At 39.5% G+C, this 21,469-nt stretch overlaps 1 protein-coding gene across 2 annotated transcripts; it reads left to right on the plus strand.

Moving 5' to 3' along the window:
- The first annotated feature begins 851 nt into the window (after positions 1–851).
- On the plus strand, positions 852–12,879 carry LOC125289807 (cellular tumor antigen p53-like). Of its 2 annotated transcripts, none has more exons than XM_048236817.1 (11): positions 852–1,005; positions 2,418–2,579; positions 2,996–3,059; positions 4,462–4,659; positions 6,544–6,733; positions 7,079–7,191; positions 8,068–8,177; positions 8,640–8,767; positions 9,805–9,914; positions 10,100–10,203; positions 12,712–12,879. In XM_048236817.1, exons 2-11 carry the CDS (start codon positions 2,473–2,475, stop codon positions 12,800–12,802), a joined length of 1,215 nt encoding a protein of 404 aa, XP_048092774.1. In that variant the 5' UTR covers positions 852–1,005; positions 2,418–2,472; the 3' UTR covers positions 12,803–12,879. The 2 variants fall into 2 exon arrangements, with proteins under 2 accessions (XP_048092774.1, XP_048092776.1); XM_048236819.1 differs by having other exon boundaries at positions 853–1,005; positions 2,456–2,579.
- The last annotated feature ends 8,590 nt before the right edge of the window (positions 12,880–21,469 follow it).

The raw sequence follows: 21,469 nt of genomic DNA on the forward strand, positions 1-21,469 counted from the left end.
AGTGCTTGGTTTCTTTCACACACGTTGGGAATTGTGGCCAAATAGTTCAGTCTTTGTTTCATCATATTTTACTTCTCATGGTCTGAGAGTCGTTCAGGTGCTTTTTGGCAAACTCCTGGCAAATAATCGCTTCAATCTGTCCACTCTACCATAATAGCCTGATTGGTGGAGTGCTGCACTAATGTTTGTCCTTCTCTCATGACCAAGCCCCTTCATCCCGGATTACTCAGTTAGGATGAGCGGCCAGATCTAGGAAGACTGTTGGTTGTTTCAAACTTTTCCATTTGAGAATGATGGAGGCTACCATGCTCTTGCACTTCCAATGCTGCAGAAATTTTCTTATACCCTTCCCCAGATCTGTCTTCACACAACCCTGTCTCGCAGGTGAGACCGAGTAGGCCTAGTTCACATAGCCTAATGCCAGATAGCCCAAAAATATTTGGTCAGACAGACCATGCATTCGAAATGAGGTGGATCAATGGCCATATCAGCTGGGTTTGCAGCAAGCTTATGGCCCTAAGTGCATTGTGTTTGCGTGTGTACGTACGTGCGTGTGTGCGTGCGTGTGTGTGTGCGTGTGTGTGTGTTTGTGTGTGGGGGGTGCTTGGTCACACATGCACATTCTAAAACATCGCTTGTCATTTCTCAGTCCTTCTCTCTTGAACTTCCATTATTTATAATCTAGTAGTACCGAAATGTCGATGCCCATAATCTTGTATTAGTATTTTTACTATACTATTTTCCCGGTGTCTCATTTAAAAACATACACATTCATACAACCTACCCTCTGGTTGGCTGGGCTTTAATCTGGCGACTAGGCCACGCCCACTCAGAGTCGAATTTTTTTGGGAAATCCCCGTTCTCAGCGTGGTGCATTGTAACATTACAACAACAACACTGCGAAGACAGAAACCTAGATTGCAAGTGTTTGGTAGTTAAACGTGTGCATGCAGACGATCAGCGTGGAATAAAGAACAAAGCGTCCTTCATATAACGGGAGGCGAGGTATGGTGTTGATTGAATTCTTTATAGCTAATTTGGTAGCAAGTCATTCAAACTGATGTCAGATTTAACGTTGGCTTTGCGTTTGCTAATTTGCACCGCCAACTTGAAAGAAGTTAATTACACAGTAGTGGTTGTTTTGTGTGCAGCTGTATTATGGTGTGTGGATTGCAAGTCATAGGACTGGTAACGTTACTAATATTTTATTTTTTTGCAACTGATTAAATGTTTTGATTGCAACTGAAGCTCGAATCGCTTGAAAGAGATGAATAAGCATACGCTACCTTGTTTTGGACCATGCTAGCGTGCTAATTTTGCTTTAAGGTGAATGAGCTAATTTAGCCAAGTTGAACCATTTCCTGTGGCAAATCAAACTGAAAGATTGATTCATTGAATTTAACATCAGTTGAGGGATAACTCGGTTACTTTTTCAGTTCATTGTTTTTTTAATGTAGACAAATGCGTGTTGTATGATATTAGTCGCTTGTAACTTAATAACGATTTATTTATTTTTTTATCAACATTGGCTAACTGAAGTTGGTAGCGTTAATAAGCTAATGTTAGCTTTTATCTTGTGTTATTCGAACTTTTGAAAAACCCTCGTTACCGTAAAGAAATGTTTCAAAGCGGTGACTGAGGAACATAGAAAGACAAAAGTAACGTGAAAATGTTTATGTTGTGGTGTAAACTCTATGGCTAATGTGACTTAGCTTACAGCTAGCAAAAGTATCAAGGATGTTGTGGTCATTTGTCCTGAAGTTGACAATACTTGATATATGCCAACCATATTGAGGTGACTCATTGAAATTTAAGTATTTACGTTACTCTCAGAGTGACGATGGTCAGACTGCCGACTAGCTGACTTGTTACCTTTCTTCGGGAACACATGTTAAGGCCGTGTTGTGGATTTGTTAATCCACAGGCCGTGAATCGTATGACGCCAGCAGGGAGCACCACACACATTCACGGAGTTCTAGCTAGTGCTAGTCCTAGTAGTCAGTAAAGTTACCGTAGGAAGAGGGGATCAGTCAGATTATGTGGATTAACGTCAACTAAATTTCTCACACTCTACTACTACTAATGCAATATTGGATCAGAGATTGTGTGATTAATTGAAATAATTTGGCATTAACGATGTAGCCTGTTTTGATACGCTGTATCAATGCGACTTTGTTGTCATGCCCCATGCCTCCAATTTAGCTGTTTATTTGTTTATTAATTCTCAACTAATCGTAAATAAAACATTTATTATGTCAGAGGTAAGAATTATGAGGTGTACAATTCTAACCGTCAACATCAAGCACAAGGGAGTTTGCACAAGCACAATCAGTGTTGGGGTGTGATTTTATGCTGTGTCTGTCTTGTTGTCTCACCATTCTTCCACCATGCTAACCCCTTCAGTGTGTTTTTGATAGTCTTCTCTGTCCTCCCGTTGTCATCTCTGGTACCAAAGCCTTGCTTCTGTGGGGAATGAAGAAAGTCAAAATGAATCAAGAAGACATGCTAGAGTTGCCCATGAGACAGGGGACATTTGATGAGTTCTGGTCCTCAAACTTCGTGGAGAATTTGGACAACACGTAAGGCCAATTTTGACAAAATTTTTTTACAAGTAACACCTAAAGTCTAGCAGTGGAAGTATCCTGGCTTGGGTTGATTACTGAAGGTAGAATAGACACAAAGGGTTTAACTCTTTAAACAGTGTACGCTTATTGGTCCACTTTTGTTTAACAACCAGCAAGGACATTTATTTAGAAGATGTCAGGGGTTTTAGTGAATACGCTAAATTCTAAAATATCCTTAGAGTATACTAAAAATCTAATGTGAAGGTTATCTGCAGAAAGACTGCAAAAAAATGTTTTTTGCTAATGTTATCTCATACAGTTACCACCTGTAACTTTGCTACTTGTTTCTAAGATTGCTGGAGAACAAAGGCAGTTACCTTTTTATCAGAGCCTCTGGCATTAGTCATTTGTGTGCATTTTCTGCTTTACAGCATCCTTGATGTTTTGCCGCCTCGACAATTCGACAATTCAGCGATGGCGTCCCTGATGGATTTGGTAAGAAGCCATTTTTTAACAGATTATATTTCTATATCTTTCGTTGTTTACAACACACTGTTACATATAATTACTTGCTGATTCTCAGTTATAGTTTGCATATTCCTCCTGTTAAGTTAAGTTAGAGTGTATGGTATGAAGTTCCTACTAGAAATTTGTTGTCTGCATTTTACCCATCTGGGGGCACATGCACTCAGAGCAGTGAGCTCACTACTATCACACCCACACTAGAAGCAAGCATACACACCCAGAGCAGTGGGCAGCCCTTGATCCAGCACCCGGGGAGCAGTTGGGAGTTTGGTGCCTTGCTCAAGTGTGGTAAAGCGGATGTGGGAAAGTGCTGTTCAGTCTGATTCATGTTTATTTGATCCATTCTCTTAGAATATTGGCATTTTGGATGATGCCCAAATGGTATCACTGCAATCTGACATGATTTGGGCTATGTCCACACTAATATGTACAATCCCAGTCCAGACTAGCATTTCAGATCATCAAATCATTGTCAGAAATGATCTCTGCCCATACAGCACTCCTAAAAATGAATATCACATGACTACACACACACACATGCGCATGCGAGTGGAAAACATGAAGCAAATGGTCTACTCTGGAGTTGTTACCTAGTTACAGAAAGTACTCTGAATTAGGAACAGCAATGGCAGAAAGTAAAACCAGAGATTTCTTTGCCTGGACCAAAGGTGAGGTAGAACTAGCATTAAAGTCAACAGCATGCAATACTTTTAATTGTCACTGGTTGTTGAGGCTGATGTGATGGGTATGCTGATGAGTATGTTGAGACTAAGACCAAATCAGGAAGTGAATGTGGTTGTCTATCATTTTCCAAAAGTTTCTGTTTTACATGTCCATATGGGTACACACATCAGAACATTCAGATCCTTTTTTTGTTTTTGTTTCACTTCAGGAAGTGTTTTCCAAAAAAAAAAAAAAGTTTGTATCAGCAATGGGGAGTAACATCACTCCTGTTGATGTCCAAACAAAACAGAGAGCGAGCACGCTACTCCCTCCCGTGCTATTGAAACTCTCCTAAACTCGCATCTCGCCAATTATTGGTTGGAACACTTTATTTTACCTTTGAGTGGTTGGCAACACTTGTTGGTAGTAATTGTTTTTGTGTACAGATCTCGGAGCCTGCTAATGGGGCCGGCAGCTAGCAGATTGTTAGGAAAGATTAGATGAATGTGATCATTTATATTTGGGCCTGAAATAGCTGATACAACCTTTAAGATCTCGGTTTGCATATGGATGAGCAGCCCAAATGAATATGAAAATGTGCAGTTTACAAAATATCTGCGTGGATGAGACCTGAGAAGTACTTGTTGCCTTGAATATTGGTCTGCCATGTTGTTTACGCTGCTGTTCTTGACCATGCCTCCCTCCTCAGGGCCAGGCTGGCGTGGACGGCTTTGTGGGGCTGGAACTCCCGCTGGACGGGTCCATCCCCACCCCATCCGGCTCCCCCGTGGCGGACTGCCTGCCCCCCACCGCCACCACAGTGCCCTCCACCACCGACTACCCCGGCGACCTGGGCTTCCGTGTCCGTTTCACCCAGTTCAGCACTGCTAAGTCTGCCACTTCCACAGTAAGGGACACTCTTGTCTTATAATCATGCTGCACATTTATTCCTCTCTGTTCAGTTTTCTTTGCAGATGCTCACACCTGTTGAAGGCTTGGCTAAGTAATCTGTGAATCTTGTGAATACATACATGACAAAGAACGGATAGGGGTTGCATCAGTGGAAAGTATGGTCAGCAATGTATTGAGGCAAAAATGGCAGATGATTAGAAAGTGTGTGGCATCAAATGTCATTGTTATTTGCTTACATTGCTATAAGTTATAAATGAACATACAGGATGACTGTAAGCTGTAACCTTTATTCTGAATTCTGAAATTTCCTAATTTTTGGGGATTCAGAAGAGGAGCATGTATTTCCAGATAGATAGATGGCTATTAAATCAATTAAACAGACCTACACAAACAAATATAGCTAATGAAGGAGGAGGATGAATAAAGGATAAAATAAATATATATTTTTTCAAAAGTTGTGCTTGGTCAATGTAGTTGATAAAATGTATGAAGAAGCGGAAAGATATTCAACACAGCATTTCCGTCAGCGCAAAATAATTTGGTGTAAGATTTAATGTAGACCTAGATCTCAAACATTTGGCAATAACATAATTTTGTCAAAAACTAAGGATCAGTCTTCCTGATTAGCAGTGATGTAATAATACTGTCTCTGAAGGAGAAAGTTATCACAGAGCATAAACCATACTCCAACAAATGTCCAAACATGGCTGACAGTCGTCAGTTACAAAGAAAGAAAGTGCAGGTTATGCTTCACTTGTTGCTCTCTGTTCCTTCATATATATTTGTTAAGTGAAATAGTTGATGGTTGTGTTTTTTCTGCTTTTTTTTTTTTTCTTTTCTTTCTTTTTTTTTTTTTTTTTCAGATTTAGTTTATTTTATACTGTCACACTGAAATTCCATACATTGTTTTTTAAAAGCACCTTTGGGTGAAGGGTTCAGCCATATCCCGCCATTTGCGACCTTCCTTGTTTTAACACTTTAAGCCATGTGTCTGGTAAATCTGTGTAGGTTTTGCCGCCAGTCCAAGTCTCCCTGAATAAGGTAATGAATTGAGTATTTCAATGAGTAGCCAAATTTCATCAGTAGTGATTAAAAGTTCAACGTTTACCTGCTAGCAATCGCATGGGCAAATATGGCACCCTTCCATTCTGATTCTCCATGTGCAATCGTCTTCAGTGAGTAGCACAGCTGCATGGTCGGGTCCATTGTCCTCAGCTCAGCACAGGCTAAGATTGAGTGATCTGGTACGTCAGGACCACCCAACAAAGAAATGGGTAGATGCCTTCTCAGTAATGGAGTGAATGAATGGCATTTTTGGGAAGTGGTGTTTGGAGTTGTTGGAGGGTTAGATTTTTTTTTTTCCTTTGGGGAGTATTCTGTAACGTCACTGTGGGTTCTGAATCAGCACCTCCCTCTTACCAACGTTGTTGGTTTGAATTTGGCGAATGGAGACCCGCGATTCTAACATGACCAGGCATGTCCCACCCCAAGTGCCAGCCTTATCTCAGTAGGGGAAAGGGTTAAAACCTCATCAAAAAGGGCTGCCTCCTGTAAAGGCTTCAAGTTTAGTTTGCAGAATATTTCATCAGCATTTTCCTTTTGAGATGGTTCATCATTTGGTTAGTAAAAATTCAGGGTTTTATTAAAGGGAGGCAGTCATACATTTTCCTGCTGATAATAGAAAATGTCTCTCGTTATGTTATCTTATGTGTCTTGTTATCTTTCCCGTTTAGTTTTTTCCTTTCGCCTCATCCTGTTTTGACACTTACAGAACTTTCTTTTTGTATAAAACTTGAAGAGTTAACAGTGAATAATACCTATTGATCAATCTCTCTCTATATCTATATCTATCTATCTCTATCTCTATCTCTATCTCTAGTTCTCGCAGAAGCTGAACAAGCTCTTCTGCCAGCTGGCTAAGACCTGCCCGGTGGAGGTGTTGCTGGACGTGGGCGACCCTCCTGTGGGCTCCTACCTGCGGGCCACTGCCATCTACAAGAAGTCCGACCATGTGGCCGACGTGGTGCTACGCTGCCCGCACCACCAGAACATCGCTGAGAACAACGAAGGTGTGTGTGTGTGTGTGTGTGGTATGCGCGTGCATGTGTGTGGTGTGTGCATGCGTGCACTTGCAAGAGGGGGAGTAAGGTTTGACTGATGTGTATGTTAGGCAAATAGGTTTGTGCCACTATCAAGTCATCATGTGTGGTGTCTTATTAGACCCAGATATCTTTTTATCTTAGCTGGTATCTGATTCCCTGGAGACTGTCTCTCTCTGGAGATGCGGTATAATCCTGAAGACACTCGGAAGTGAGACACCTCTCTTCGGAGATCATACCATGTCCATTGTCCACTTGATGCCCTGTGGAATGCAATGCCCTGAATTTGAGAGCCACGTGTTTTTTGCTCTGTAGGTGTGGCCCACCGCAGTCACCTGATCCGCATAGAGGGCACGCAGAGGGCCCAGTATCTGGAGGACGCCGTTACCAAGCGACAGAGCGTCATCGTGCCCTACGAACGCCCACAGGTACACAAGCAAGCTATTGCATGATTTCTGCACACAAGAAATACTACAGTTCGTTGTGTATGATTTCAAGAGGATCTGTGTAGCTTACTCATCTTCTCACTTTTCAATTTTACTTTTGTGTCGTATAAAAAAGTGCAGACTACAAAATATGTCTTTGTCCCGTCGTACAACAATTTGACATTCGCATGTGTATGATTAAAATGATATTGAGTTCAGTTGTGGGAATGAATCAAAGTGAGTTTAAATACATGATGTGTATATGTTTAAAGATGTCTATGCTAGACCCCTCCCTTATGTGACATTGAAATGCTGTATCGAAATGTTCCTTTGGGGAAATGTTGGTTTGGGGATTTCTGTTCAGCACTGTATATTCATCTTCAGGATTTACATACCACAGCATTACAAGTAACAGAGCATCACATAACAGACAGACAGGTAGACGTCCAGAAACCGCCATCACATGTGAGACTGACCAAAGTACAAAACCACGTGAACGTCAAACAGAGAGCACATAGTTTATGCTGCTAAAGGAATTTTTCTGGAAGGGAACTTTAATAAAGGAGCAGAGTGACTCGGACTGGGCAATATGGAGAAATGGCGACATCCGATACGATGCACTATGATAAAATCTTATCTAATATTATTTTTTATATTTTTATTATCACCATACTGTAAAACATCTCAATAGATGCAGCCAGTAAAGAAAAATATTGCCCACTGATCGGGAAATGATGTGCATGGGCATCAGTTTGCACATGGAAAACTTTTTTTTATTTTGCGCACAACTTTATGCAAAAACATCACCCAATTAAATTGTTTATTGGACCCGTGTGTGTGTGTTTCTACACTCTTCTGACAGTGTGTTTGTGTCCACAGCTGGGCTCTGAGGCCACCACCATTCTTCTGAATTTCATGTGCAATAGCAGCTGCATGGGTGGCATGAACCGGCGCCCCATCCTCACCATCCTGACCCTGGAGAGCCCAGAGTGAGTAATCCATCCTCCTGTCTGTATCACTCTGTGTGCGTTCAGTTTGTGTACATAGGAACAATATTTGCATCTCCAGTCAATGTACAGTCTCTGTCTCCAGCCAGAGCTGTATTGTGACTTGAGAGAGATATTGTACAAATGTTCTGCACATGCCATTCCTGTCCCTACACTATGCATGCATGTCTCTCTGTCTCTTATGTCATACCCTTCATTTTGATCTCTCAAATATCTCAAGTGATTGCAATTTTCGCTGATTTTTGTAACTGAACAAGTGCTTACATACACATAAACATTTTCACTGATAACAGATAAAAACTCTACAGTTACAATTAAAAAGGAGCAAGTTATGCTTCACTTTTTGCACTCTGTTCTTTTATGTATTTGTTTCAAATAATTGAAAAATAAATAATTCTAAATGGTGAATGAATAAAAGTGAAATAATTCCCTTCCCAAAACCAGGGGTCAGGTCCTCGGGCGTCGGTGCTTTGAGGTGCGCGTGTGTGCCTGCCCGGGGCGCGACCGCAAGTCGGAAGAGGAAAACAACGGCAAGAAGAACGGAGAGAAGATTCTCTCAGGGACCAAAAGAAGTAAGGAACAAGGGAATGAGAAAGGGAAAAGGGTGGGAGCAGACGTGGGAGATGTCAGAAGGTCTTGAAAGATGAGTGAGGTCTTACTCTAAATAATACTTTTGTACAGTTGCATTAGTGAGGGGGACAAGTAGTATAAAAGTTACTTCTCTTTGAGGGGGAGGAAAACTTTTTTTTTTTTTTTAAATCTGAGGCTCTCAGAATCTACACTAATGCCTGAGTACATCATCTGAAGGTAAAATGTAAAAAGTGATTGGAATTGTTTACGGTGTTGGGAAGTAATGGAATACATGTATTCTGGATTACGTATTTTAAATATAAAATATGAGTAACTGTATTTAAATACAGTTACAATTTAAGTGGGTAGTATTCAGAATACAGTTACACTGATCAATTTAAGGGATTACATTTGTAATCATTATAACACGGAGGCCATGACTTTTCAAACTCAAATATTTTTTAACCACACCATTTACTCTGCATCTCTCAGGTAGCTCCTTTCTCTCTCCCTCTCTTGTTTATGTTGATGACTTACGGTAAATGAAAAACCTCATAGGGAATGTAGAATGTAAAATTAGCTGGGTTAGCAGTATATCCAGCCAGCATGTTTTTTTATCTATGTATACTTTGTTTGAGAATTGGTAGCCTTTTAGCCTATGTGCAGACCAAAAATGTCTGTTGTAGGTACTTTGACACAATGACGTTAACAGTGTTTCTTAGCATATAGGCTTATATCAATTCATCCTTATTGTAAAGCAGGTTATGGGTTGTTTTTGACACTATATTGACAACTTCACATAACCTCACATCACAATTTCATTCACTGCTAATAAAATATAATGCCATGCTTATGTAATCCAAAGTATTCAAAATATGTTACTCACTTTGAGTTATCTATCGGGAAATGTTATAAAATACTTTTTAGAGCATGTATTCAGTAATCTGTAGTGTAGTACATTTTAAAAGGAACCTTCCCAACACTGATTGTTTATGAATAACTGCCGTGGACCCATAGTTAACCCTTTGTTAACCCGTAGAAGTGCAGGTGTCTGAGCCAGAGAGGGAGGGGCAGGCCGTGCCCAAAGCTAGCTCCAGCAAGAAGCCCAAGACTGAAACCAACCCTGATGACGAGATCTTCACTCTTCAGGTGAGAAGGGTGCTGCAGTGCTGAAACCTGCTTTTTGTCTCACAGCTGAAAGCACCAAAGCACCCTTTACCCCTTTTTAGCATCCAGAAACCTGCTGTCAGCCATTCTGCGTGTATCGTCCCCTTCTTCTGTCCTCCCCTGTTGTTTCTGTCCTCCTCATGTCCTCATCTATTCGATCATCACAGATTCGGGGGCGGAAGCGTTTTGAGATGCTGAAAAGCATCAACGATGGCCTGGAGCTCAGTGATGCGGTTCCCCAGGCAGACCAGGAGAAATACAGGCAGAAAGGGTAAGGCCTAGAGGGCTCTATGGGCTGTCCATGAACGGTCTCATAGCATGAAATGGTCACTTTCAGTGCTTTTATGCATACTTTTAGCATGTAGTTATAGCAGACCTAGGCAACCCAAACAAATGGATTTTGTTATTTTTGTGTTTTTGTATCGGTAACCATCCCAGTATTGTGGACCCTAGTCTTTGTATGAGCAAAATTTTTGCTCTTAATTCAATTTATTCATGGAATGATCGACTAACAGACCACATTCACATAAGTTTCATGTGGTATATTTAATCAATGTACAGCCATCTCCATTCTATTCTAATACCAATGGTTTGACATTGGTTCGCAAGACACTTACAGTCACCTTTCTCAAAACTCTGTTTTGAGAATGGCCCACATACAGAGGGTCAGGTCAGAGGTTCAGTGGGTAGCACCCTTTCTTTTAGTTGAGTGCCCTGAAGAGCATCATATAAATGCAAAGTATCGTTGTTAAGTCTCCTTTTTGAAAGGTTATGGGTAGAGCATGCCTGTCATCAATGTCATGCAAAGCAGGAAGTCTGTTGGCAAAGGTTTGCATATACAAATATTTGAGCTTATCTGGTGTTTTGTTTTTTATACACAGAAAACACACACGAGTCTGTGCATGCTGCTGTGCGCAATTACACTGCAATCCACATTTTGTTAAATTTTCAGTTTGACAACTGTGAAACAAAAAACTGCATGGAGGTAGAGGTGAAGGTAGTGATTGATTATCTGGAAAACAAGGATGGTTAGCTGAATAAATACATGTTTATTGAATTTGACACATTCAAATACAATATGATGTATTTGTATCGGTTTGCTGCCACACATAAACTGTCTGGTGTGTGATCTCCTAAATGTGCTCATCTATGCTATAAATGGTAAAGAAAGTGGCTTGGACCTTACACAGAATGGAGGAATAATCAAATGAATAATTTCTTCACTTGTTTAGCTCAAATGTTTAAAACGGCACTAAAGAAGATCTGGGTAGTTCCTACCAGGCTTGGAATTTCACCATTCTGGGGGCAAGGCCACTTGGCCTTCAGTTGGGCATATTTGGTGGGGGGCACAAAGGCCAAAGTAAACTATACAGTAGTAGGCTATAAAAATGATCAAAGTTTTTTATTTTGCCTATTCACTGCAGTAGACCTGCATCACTGTATGAAACATTACAAAAACATGAAACATGACATATTACATAGAACTGTAAATCATCTGATCATCTAATATTTACAGGTATCTAGGCTATATATAACATTTATTTTATATTTGGCCTGTTATAAAATCATGTATTGAACAATTTAACCACAGCTCAGCTTTAAGAAACTCAAATAGCCTAGATGCATGCTTAGCATTTTGTGCTCATTAGGCTAAGGCTACTTTCACAAACTCGGTCAGCTGTCCTCTGATTTACCAATATCTAGGCGATATTTGTAACATTTGTTTTGTATTTGGTTATGAAATCATGTGGAACAGTTTAAACACATAGTAAAACTTAAAGCCCAAATTTGGAGACATCCATGCATGTCAATTTACTGCAAATTCAAAACTGGATTACTCTGGAACGGCTAACTGTACAGGGGACTGCTTACACCTTTGTGTTCAGTAAGGTATGCTGTTTATTCTGATATTGGTTTGTTGTGTGTTAAAAGAAGGGTTTCGTGAAGTATTCCACCGAGATGAATGGGTTGGGAGATCATGGGACTTAAAACCTTCAGTAGAATGTATGATTAAATTGAATTATATTATTTACTTTTTCATGAACCGTTCAACTCCGCAGTTATCGGGTAACATTGTTTTAAAAGCTGAGAAAAAGCTCTTTCATGTGATACTTGTGATGTCTGTGTGATGAATAGGCTACTTTCGCGAGTAGTTCAACTGAGATGAATGGGTGAATTTGGACTTTCTTTCTTTCTTGCGCTGTCACTGTCTCCACTGCGTAAAAGACTAAATTAATTTGGCGCTGTGAATGCTAAGATTATTTTGACAGGCCACAGGCTAAATAAAAATCGCTATTGGTAGGATGCAAAGCAGAATATTGGGGAAATTCCTGTAAACCCTGGATTTTCCTACCCAAACAGAAATTGTCTAGGAAATTCCTACCCTGGTTCCTACCCAAACAGAAATTGTCTAGGTCGGTAATGGCCTATAGAAGGCTACTCAGACAATGGCAGAAGTGCTGTTTGTCATGTTATGAGGTTATGTGCCATCAAAATTATTTTGGCAATGTTATGTTAAGGTAAACAAACTCTTAAGGGTGCTTTTAAGACTTTGCCTGATATTCCTCAGACAAACAGACAAAAAACCTGCAGTCTATTCTCTAACCGGAAATCTTGAACTATTCATGGGACTTATACTTATGTTAGATGTTAATGTTTGATACTATAATGCCAACGGAAATTATTTAATCTGTGATTTAGGGCCTGTCTTGTCATATCATATTGTGTGCCCTCATATACCTAAACTGCCTCAGCTAACCGTCCCTGTCTCCCCCCACAGTGTGCCCAGAGCCAAACATGGCGATGCAGCGGTGGCCCCGAAGAGTGGCAAACGACTGCTTGTCAAGGAGGAAAAAAGCGACTCGGACTGAATCTGCGCACAGTGGTGTACCTCCAACCCTGCAGGGAACACACACACATCACACACACACACACACACACACACACACAATATCACACACACACACACACACACAATATCACACACACACACACACACAATCACACACACACACACAACACACACACATATTACACACACACACACACACACAATATCACACACACACACACAACACATCACACACACAATATCACACAATATCACACACACACACACAAATATTACACACACACTATCACACACACACACACACACACTATCACACAATATCACACACACTCACAACACACACACACACACACACAATATCACACACACACACACATACACACACACACACACACACACACACACACATTACACACACACTATCACACACACACACACACACACACAATATCACATATCACACACACACACACCACACACAAATATAGGTCTTCCCTGCCAGGTTTTCACTTGAAAACACCAGTGTTAGCGTAGGCATTACAGGACCACTAGTGACCCATTCCCAACCCATCAGTGCTGTCCATTTGTGGGTTTGCACTTTTTGTTCAACTAGTTATCGGCTATCATGAAATTACTTTTAGTTTTCCAACTCTAACAAAACTTTTTATATATTTGATAATTATAGTCTAAAGGTTAGAGGTGAAGTTAAATGTATTTTTGAATGTCTTTTTTATGTTTTGTATTGAAAATGTTTGCAGATTCTTTGTATTTTCTTCTTTTGTTATATTTTCTCAGGCTTATTTTTGTTAAGAATTGTCATTTGTTTCTTTTGCATGTATACACACACACACACATACTCACAGTACACTCGAATACTTTATCAGCGTTTTTTTGTTTTGGTTTCACTGCCAATTTCAAAACTGCCCTTGTTTGTTTTTTGGAAAATGAGTTCAATACTTTTAGAAAAAAAAAAGAAATTAAGGGAGATTGGATAAACAAAAGCAAATAAACATTCCTTAAACAATGGCTTTTTCCTTTCTTTAATAACACCAATTTCTATATGTATATGTGAGTGCCTGTAAAATCCCAGCGATCAAATCTTAGAAATTAAAAAAAAAAGAAAGCATCATGAACTAATCTTTAAATTAATAACTTAAATTATTTAGGGAAGTTAAGTGGATCCCAAATAACAACTTGTTTTGCTTTATATAGCTCTTTATCAAGGTACCCAAAGCACTTTTCAGTGAATGGGGGATACTTCACTAACCACCACCAGTATGTAGCACCCACCTGAGTGAGGCACGGCAGCCATTATGCACCTGAATGCTCAACACACACACCATCTTGAAAGAACCAGCTAATAACACTGGTGATTAGCATGACTGGGGAAGCAGGTCAAATGATACATATACTGCAATATAGGCTGCCGACAAACCCTTCGGACGCACTTCTTTAGTGCTCATTTATCTCTACACCAATGAGGTCCTCGAATTGGCTGTTAGATGTGCTCTATGCAAATGCAGACCACTGATAACATGACCCGAACCAAACAGTATAAGTAGTTGTTCCAGACCATTGATTATACACTCTTCTGCATCTTAGTAACTGGATAGGAGAGACAGAATGTGGATTGTTTTTTTGCTGTTTCTACTGGGTGAGTGAATTTTCCCTGTTCAACATTTTATCTCACTATTTGGAATACTGAAAGTGGGATGCTGGTTTTCTTTTCTTCTCTTTTTGTATGTTGTGCTGTATCTGATGTTGGGAAGCTTCACTTTAACATTTAGTCACTGCAATCATTGCATTGAAGCATTTGATTTTGGTATACAAATGCATTATAGTTTACAACCCCAAAACAGAATAAGCTGGGACGTTGTGTAAAATGTAAATAAAAACCGAATGTAATATACAAATCTTGTAAACCCATATTTAGCATCAAAAAAGACAGACAACATGAAATGTTGAAAATGAAAATTTGGTCTGGTTTGGAACTGAGGAGACCATTTGCTAGAGTTTTGAGAATGAATTACTCCCCAATATAGATTTCAATCGCTCAACAGTATGGGGTATTCTTAGTCATGATTTTCATTCCATTATGCACCTAATTTGACAAATCTGGACTCTTCCTCTGTGGAGAAATACTATTTAAATATGTGCAGAATTCAATTTGGAATTGTTTTCTTGAAATATTCAAGGTCTTTCCCAGAAAAGATGTTGCCTGGATGGCAGTATATGTTGCTCAAAATCTACATAATTCAGAATTGATTGTGCTTTGCCAAATGTGCAAGATGCCCATGCTGTAGGCACTAATGCTCCTCCACACCATCATAGATGTTGGGTTTCGCACTGAGCACTAAAACAAGTTGGATACTTGGATAAGCCCTGTACTCTTTAGCCCTGATGAGTACATGCTTTACAAAAAAATTGGCAAATTTTGATTGGTCTAACCACAGGACCTTTTTCCATGTTGCTTAGTCCATTTGAAACAAGCTCAGGCCCAGATAAGACAGTGGTATTTTGTGTATCATGCCTCAATACAAATTTGGCTGTTACAATTTTGGCTGCAGTTTTTTAATTAAGTATCAAACTGTGCACATAGATAATAAGCGCTTATAGATATAACCTCCGGAGTATATGCGGAGGTTTGTCAAATGGAGGTCCTACCCTTCGGATGATTCAGATATGATGCTAACCTGCGGACCTTAAACTGACCTTATACGGACGTATGTGTGAACGACATACACGCACATTACAGAATCTCCGTGTGGTTGTCGAGTAGGGGTGGGGGCTTGTAGAGTTCACAAGATGCGAGATATGACGCAGAATATATGCGGCTGCTGTTTGTGTGCATTATGTAGGCTAAAGAAGAAAAATCTATTGTTCGTAGGCTAATACTTGAAGTAGCTAGTCACGTAAGTGTGCACTTGAAATTGACCTACAGGGGAGCGTACCTACTGTATGTTCCCCGGGTCCTATGTTCCCCGCCTTGTATCTGACCACGGAAATGGCATGGGATATGCTTGCGAGTGCACATTTCGTGCACAAACGGTAGCAAAGTGTATTTTTCTGTCAATGTTGCTTGCCGTAGCACACCAGGTAGACCTACACATACGCGCACGGTGCAATATTGACACAAGCCAGAAGGTCGATTTTCCTAACTTCCACGTTGAGTATAGCGGAGTAAAAGAATAGATGAAGAACATTTTTATAACATAGGCCTACAATGGTTTTACTTGTGTAGTGCTTCTTTACTGAATATAACGAGTTCAAAGTTAACATTCTAGGTAACTTCGCATTGTCCGCTTCAGCACTAAATTGAGGACAGCAACACACACGAGCTGCACCTCTCATAGAAGAAACGCGCTACAACTACATGCCTTTTTAAGTTGATATTTAATTGGTTTGTTTTGTTCTGTTCATTTTTCCGTTCGCTGGCACGCTGCAGGGGGGACTGCGCGTTGTTCCGAAGCCCCTTTGGTCTGACTCGCCAATAATCCAAAAATGTCCCTTTGTGTCTACAGCCCATTATTGTTTGATATCTCTTTGTTCCATTAAAGTTAATCCCATTCTTCCGACAGCTCAACCAAAGGCTATTTTAGATCACCTCCTTCACCTCTTGTACAGTAAGAATCAACAATGGCATGCCAAGTGCAAAGACAATGACAAGCTTGGGACTGAAACCATGCAGACTCGGCTAGATTTGAACACAGCAGGCCGTTGCAGCAAGACAGTGAGCCAATCCTAATATCATAGGAAAACAGGTGGGGCTGTGTCATTAGGCTGATTGCCACTGATACCAGCTACTGTTACATACAAGACTTAAGTGTCTCAATTAAATAAATTAAACGTGACTATATAGCACTGGCTCCGCACTGCGCCTCTGTGCAAAGAACTTCAGTTCGCAGCGCCCCCTCTTCCTTCCCTCCTTCCCTCATCACAAACAAAGTGTTTTCCACCAAAAGCTGTCACCGGTCTGCACGTCTGTTGTAGCCTAACTGTGTTGACTGAAGGGATTGTGGGTTTCTGGTTAAATAAAACGGATATATACGGAGCCCCCCGGGTGACATGGGGGAAAAAAACACGAAGAAGGGGAAAAAAACGATGTACTTTTGCGGGATCTCGTCAGAGGCTATATTGGTGTATCGAAAAAAATGGAAAAGCTAAAAACACCATTTTAATTTTGGGAGGGACAGAAGAAAGTGTGGGGGTTGTGGGATATTTGACAAAATGAAACACTCTGGAAATCATTTCAGAAATTATAAATAACTACCCTAACAGACAGCAGGGGACGTTGTAAGACACAGAACTGTAAGCTCAAATTCAAAAACGTTTTTTTCTTCTTCATGTTTTTTTCCCTCCCGTGTCATAGGCCTGCTTTTTTTTTTTTTTTTTTTTTTTTTTTTTTTTAACCCATGTTTTTTTTTTTATTTTTCCCCATGTCACCCGGAGGGCTCCGTAGATATATGTGAGTGTGTATGTGAATATTTTCCTTATTTATTGATGTCATAAGCATAATTACAACATTTCAAAGTTTTACATGTTTTTAATATAGAGTATAGAATATGACTTTAAACAGAGATGAATTTTAATACTTATATGTTTGCTTTTCTTAAGAGTATTAACAATCCTGTCCCCATTGACCATCATGCAAATAGCGTGACTCATTTTGAGTACACAGTGTTAAATAATAATGTTTTTTTTTTTTTTTGTTTAAATAAATTGAATATGCCCCCTTTTTCATGCATAGGGCATTTTCTCAGGAAAAGGCATTTTATTTTCAGAGAAATTTAGGCTTTTACCCCTGTCCTTGTATTTCTTTCAACCCCATAACGCAACAATTCCCCCCCTCACAATAACATAATGGTTTGATCCTTTGCACATAATTTATGAGTAAGTGACATCATAAAAGTCTTCAGAGAAGCCTGGTGTGGCAACTGCTAAGCTGCTCTCTCACTTTTTATAAATATTTCATGTTTTTTAAGCACATATGGGCTTCGTCAATCTCAGGTATTCAACTCTGTTGGAGGGGGAATTCATAGTTAAGAAGATTTTACCAAAAATTGCTTTTATATCTATGAAGTATAACAATGTTTCAATTGAATAAGGCCATGTGGCACACTGGTAACTGCTAGCATCCCGAATTAGCAACAGATTAGCACAAAATCTTCAACCCTATCACATTCAACCCCATCACATTTTTCAATGTTACGGGGTTGAATGGCTGTTACAGGGTTGAGTAGCTATTAAAACTTAGCCATATTTAATGTATAATACCAATCATATTTTATTGTAGATGTGAATGTTTGTTGTTCACTGCTTTACAGTATCAACTAAAAGTACAAGGAATTTTCGAATGAATGAGTTAAAAAAAGTGACCATGATCTTGTTTTCTCTCCTGTGCCCATTGACAAATTTTGAAGTAGTATCTGCAAGTTCATGTTCATTTTACTACATAGTGATTAAAAGGATACAGTAATTAGTCTTGGAAAGTAAGCAGGTCATTGACTTGACCTTGGCCTACAATTTCAGATTCAACAATGGCAACACTGCAGCAGAAAGACAAAGAGAGTAGCCTGACGAGCCTGACCCGCATTAAAATGTAGGGTCTGGGCACTCACCGTTCGCAGAGCTCAGTCCGAGGGGTGGGATAATCGGTTGTCTTTTAAATTCCCTCTGCACGCAATAGGACAGCCTATGAGTCCCATGCGTTTTCCCACCAGCGGAGCTAGTTGGCTAGTTCAAACTTTTGCCAACTTAAAAAAAGCTTAACTTGTGTCACGCTGTTCGCCAACAGCAACATCCATCTTCTTTGTTTTCAAGTAGCAGGGAATTCAAGCCAAACCGTTGCAACTCTTATCTCACTCATTATGTTAAGTCCGCCTAATGTCTCTATGCACGATTTGATTGGCCTGATAGAAGTTTCATTTTTCCAGCTCACAAGCCAACGGAGAGTTGCTAGACTAGCCCTAGCAGCAAATGTAATTTGCTGCTGCTAGGGTGCGTCTAGATTTCTAGGCTACAAAGAGAGTATAGGTCAAGAAGAAATGCTGATCCAGAACGAAGGGAAAGATACCTCAAGAGTGAACGCAAGAGATGGGGAAAATATGTTTTAGCAGGGAAGAAGAAAGGAATTAGATCTAGACAAGAGAGGTCAAAAGATGAGGAGAAAGGGATAGAGAAAAGCGAAGGAGCGGCAACAGCAAAGGAAAATGGTGTCCATTTGAGGGACATCTTGGAGCGCATTGATCCCCCTTATCCGGTGACTTCTAGTCTGGGACGTACTGGGACCAAAAATTGGGCCGGCACACTTAATTAAATACAAAATCCTTAAATTACCCTTTAGTATGTGTATCTTTTGAACTAATTGTTGTTGGGCACTGAAAGTGGACAAATGTAGGCCTCACTTGCTATGTCTCTGACTCACTGGTGATCAGAGGTAGCCATGAAGCACATGATCTCCAAGTATAAATAGGCCTACAAGCAATTCTGAAAGGTCAACGTATCATTTCAAATTATTCAATACATTTAAACTAGGTACAATGCTCAATTGATAGCAGCATCAAACAATTACTGAATTTGTAAAGAAATTACCCACAGGTTGTGGTAGGCCTTACTGTAATTTATACGATATCCAGTTACCATTATAGGACAACAGAAACAATACAACATAAACAAGGCCTATTGCTAGAAATAATGTTATCCCTGTATGCTATACTACCTAAATTGCTGGTATATTTTGGAAGAGTAGCGCTACATGAACTCATTCGCTTTGATGTCAGTAGGCCTAGTTGCTGTGTGCATGATGAATATGACTTGAGGTTTTGTAGCCTAATCTACATTTCCGTCAGTCTTTAGTCTTTTAGACCATTATTAATGGAACCCTTCCGAGATATAACCCTTTCGACGCTCTATTACCACTCATGCCGTTGATTCACTATTGAATGTTGACGCCTGAAGGAAACTGATTAATCTGACCAATTAACATCAACAAGAGCTGTCATTGGATCAGTCCAGTGTCAATATGGGAAATTAACCTACAGTATGGGCCGCTGACTGGCCTGGCTGATAGTTGGCCGAACAAATTAAATTAGACTATACATGTACATTCTATCAGCCCAAAAGGTGCATCGGCCCACTGGAAAAATGGCCCACCGGGGTTATGCCAGATGGCCACCCCTGGGCACATGGAAATACAGAAGGAAGTGTGGGCTAGGCTCTCTCAGTTAAAATTGTGAACAAATTGTAGGCTTACCTATAGGTTATCAATGTTTAGATGTTTGCTCAATGTTCAAACAGACATTCCTGCCATTATCAGATGGATATTTTTATGAATTATTGTTATCAGAAATACTGTTGTTAGTTCATTAATGTGTTTTAATCTGTCTAGATTTCATCTAGATTGTTTACATTTTAAAAGCTATGTTGACAGTAGGAATCTAAAAATGTTTAAAAATTTTTAAAAAGGGCAACATGTGAGTGATCTCACCAAAAAAAAACCGATAAAACATATGACATGTGATGCCTTTCACTCAACCCTGTTACATGATTTTCAACCCTGTTACGATGCATTCACCCCTGTTATGAGATGATTTTTTGACATTTTTGTATTAAATACATAAAATTTAACACCAATACTTTATTTATTGTGTGTATTAAATCAGGGTGAAAAAGTCTATTTAAATTTTGTCAGGAATTACGCAGCATTCTTAACATTTCTAGCGAAAATGTGGAGTTAGATCAGAAATTTCTTCATCATAAGCTGGAAAGGATGGTGCTTTTCAGTTTTTCTTGATTTTGTCTTTAATTACAATATGCCATTATTTACAAGGGACACCTAAACTGTGAGATAATGCCAGAAGCTGATCTCAAGCTTATTGGAAAAATGAATAGTTGAATATCAAAATGACTGTGACAGGGTTGAATTAAATTGGGACTTGTTGGAGAAAATAATGCAGAATAATAACTTAATACTCTACGTTAAGATGGAAAATGTATTTTCTATCAAGTACATACATTACTTTGTCACATCAGTTAAAAAAGCTTAACATTTTAATGTTCATTATTTCATCCTCCTCAATCACAAATGGCACCGAATCTGTAGAATGACCCAAATACTCCTGTTATTGTCGTCAACGACGTCGCTGTAGGCTACTGCCTTTTCAGCGCCTTCTGCTTATGATTCAGTCTTTTGAATTCGTTTGGCCTTGACATGTCTCTTGTCATTCCCTTCATGTGTTCTATCAAAATGTTGTATGCCCTCCTAGAGACCCTGCCTCTCTGGGATGCTCTTTTTCATACCCAATTGTGTTGCCAGTTACCCTAATTAGTTGTCAAACATTCCTCCTTTTGTTTTCTTTATCATTACAGGACTTTTCCAGCATTTTGTCACCCCCGTCCCAACTTTTTTTGAAATGTTGCTGGTATCAAATTCAAAATTAACATATATTTTTTCCATGAAATAGTCAAATTTGTCATTTTTAACATTTGATATGTTGTCTGTATCCTTTATGCAACTAAATATGAGTTTAAAAGATTGGCAGATTATTACATTCTGTATTTATTCACATTTTACACAACGTCCCAACTTTTTCTGTTTTGGGGTTGTACACTCTAAAAAATTATTCATGAGGTTAGTAGATAAAACTTAAAATGAAGAACATTTTCGACATAAAAAAATTAAGTTTGC

The sequence above is a fragment of the Alosa alosa genome, chromosome 24, assembly GCF_017589495.1.
Source record: "Alosa alosa isolate M-15738 ecotype Scorff River chromosome 24, AALO_Geno_1.1, whole genome shotgun sequence".
Lineage (NCBI taxonomy): Eukaryota > Metazoa > Chordata > Actinopteri > Clupeiformes > Clupeidae > Alosa > Alosa alosa.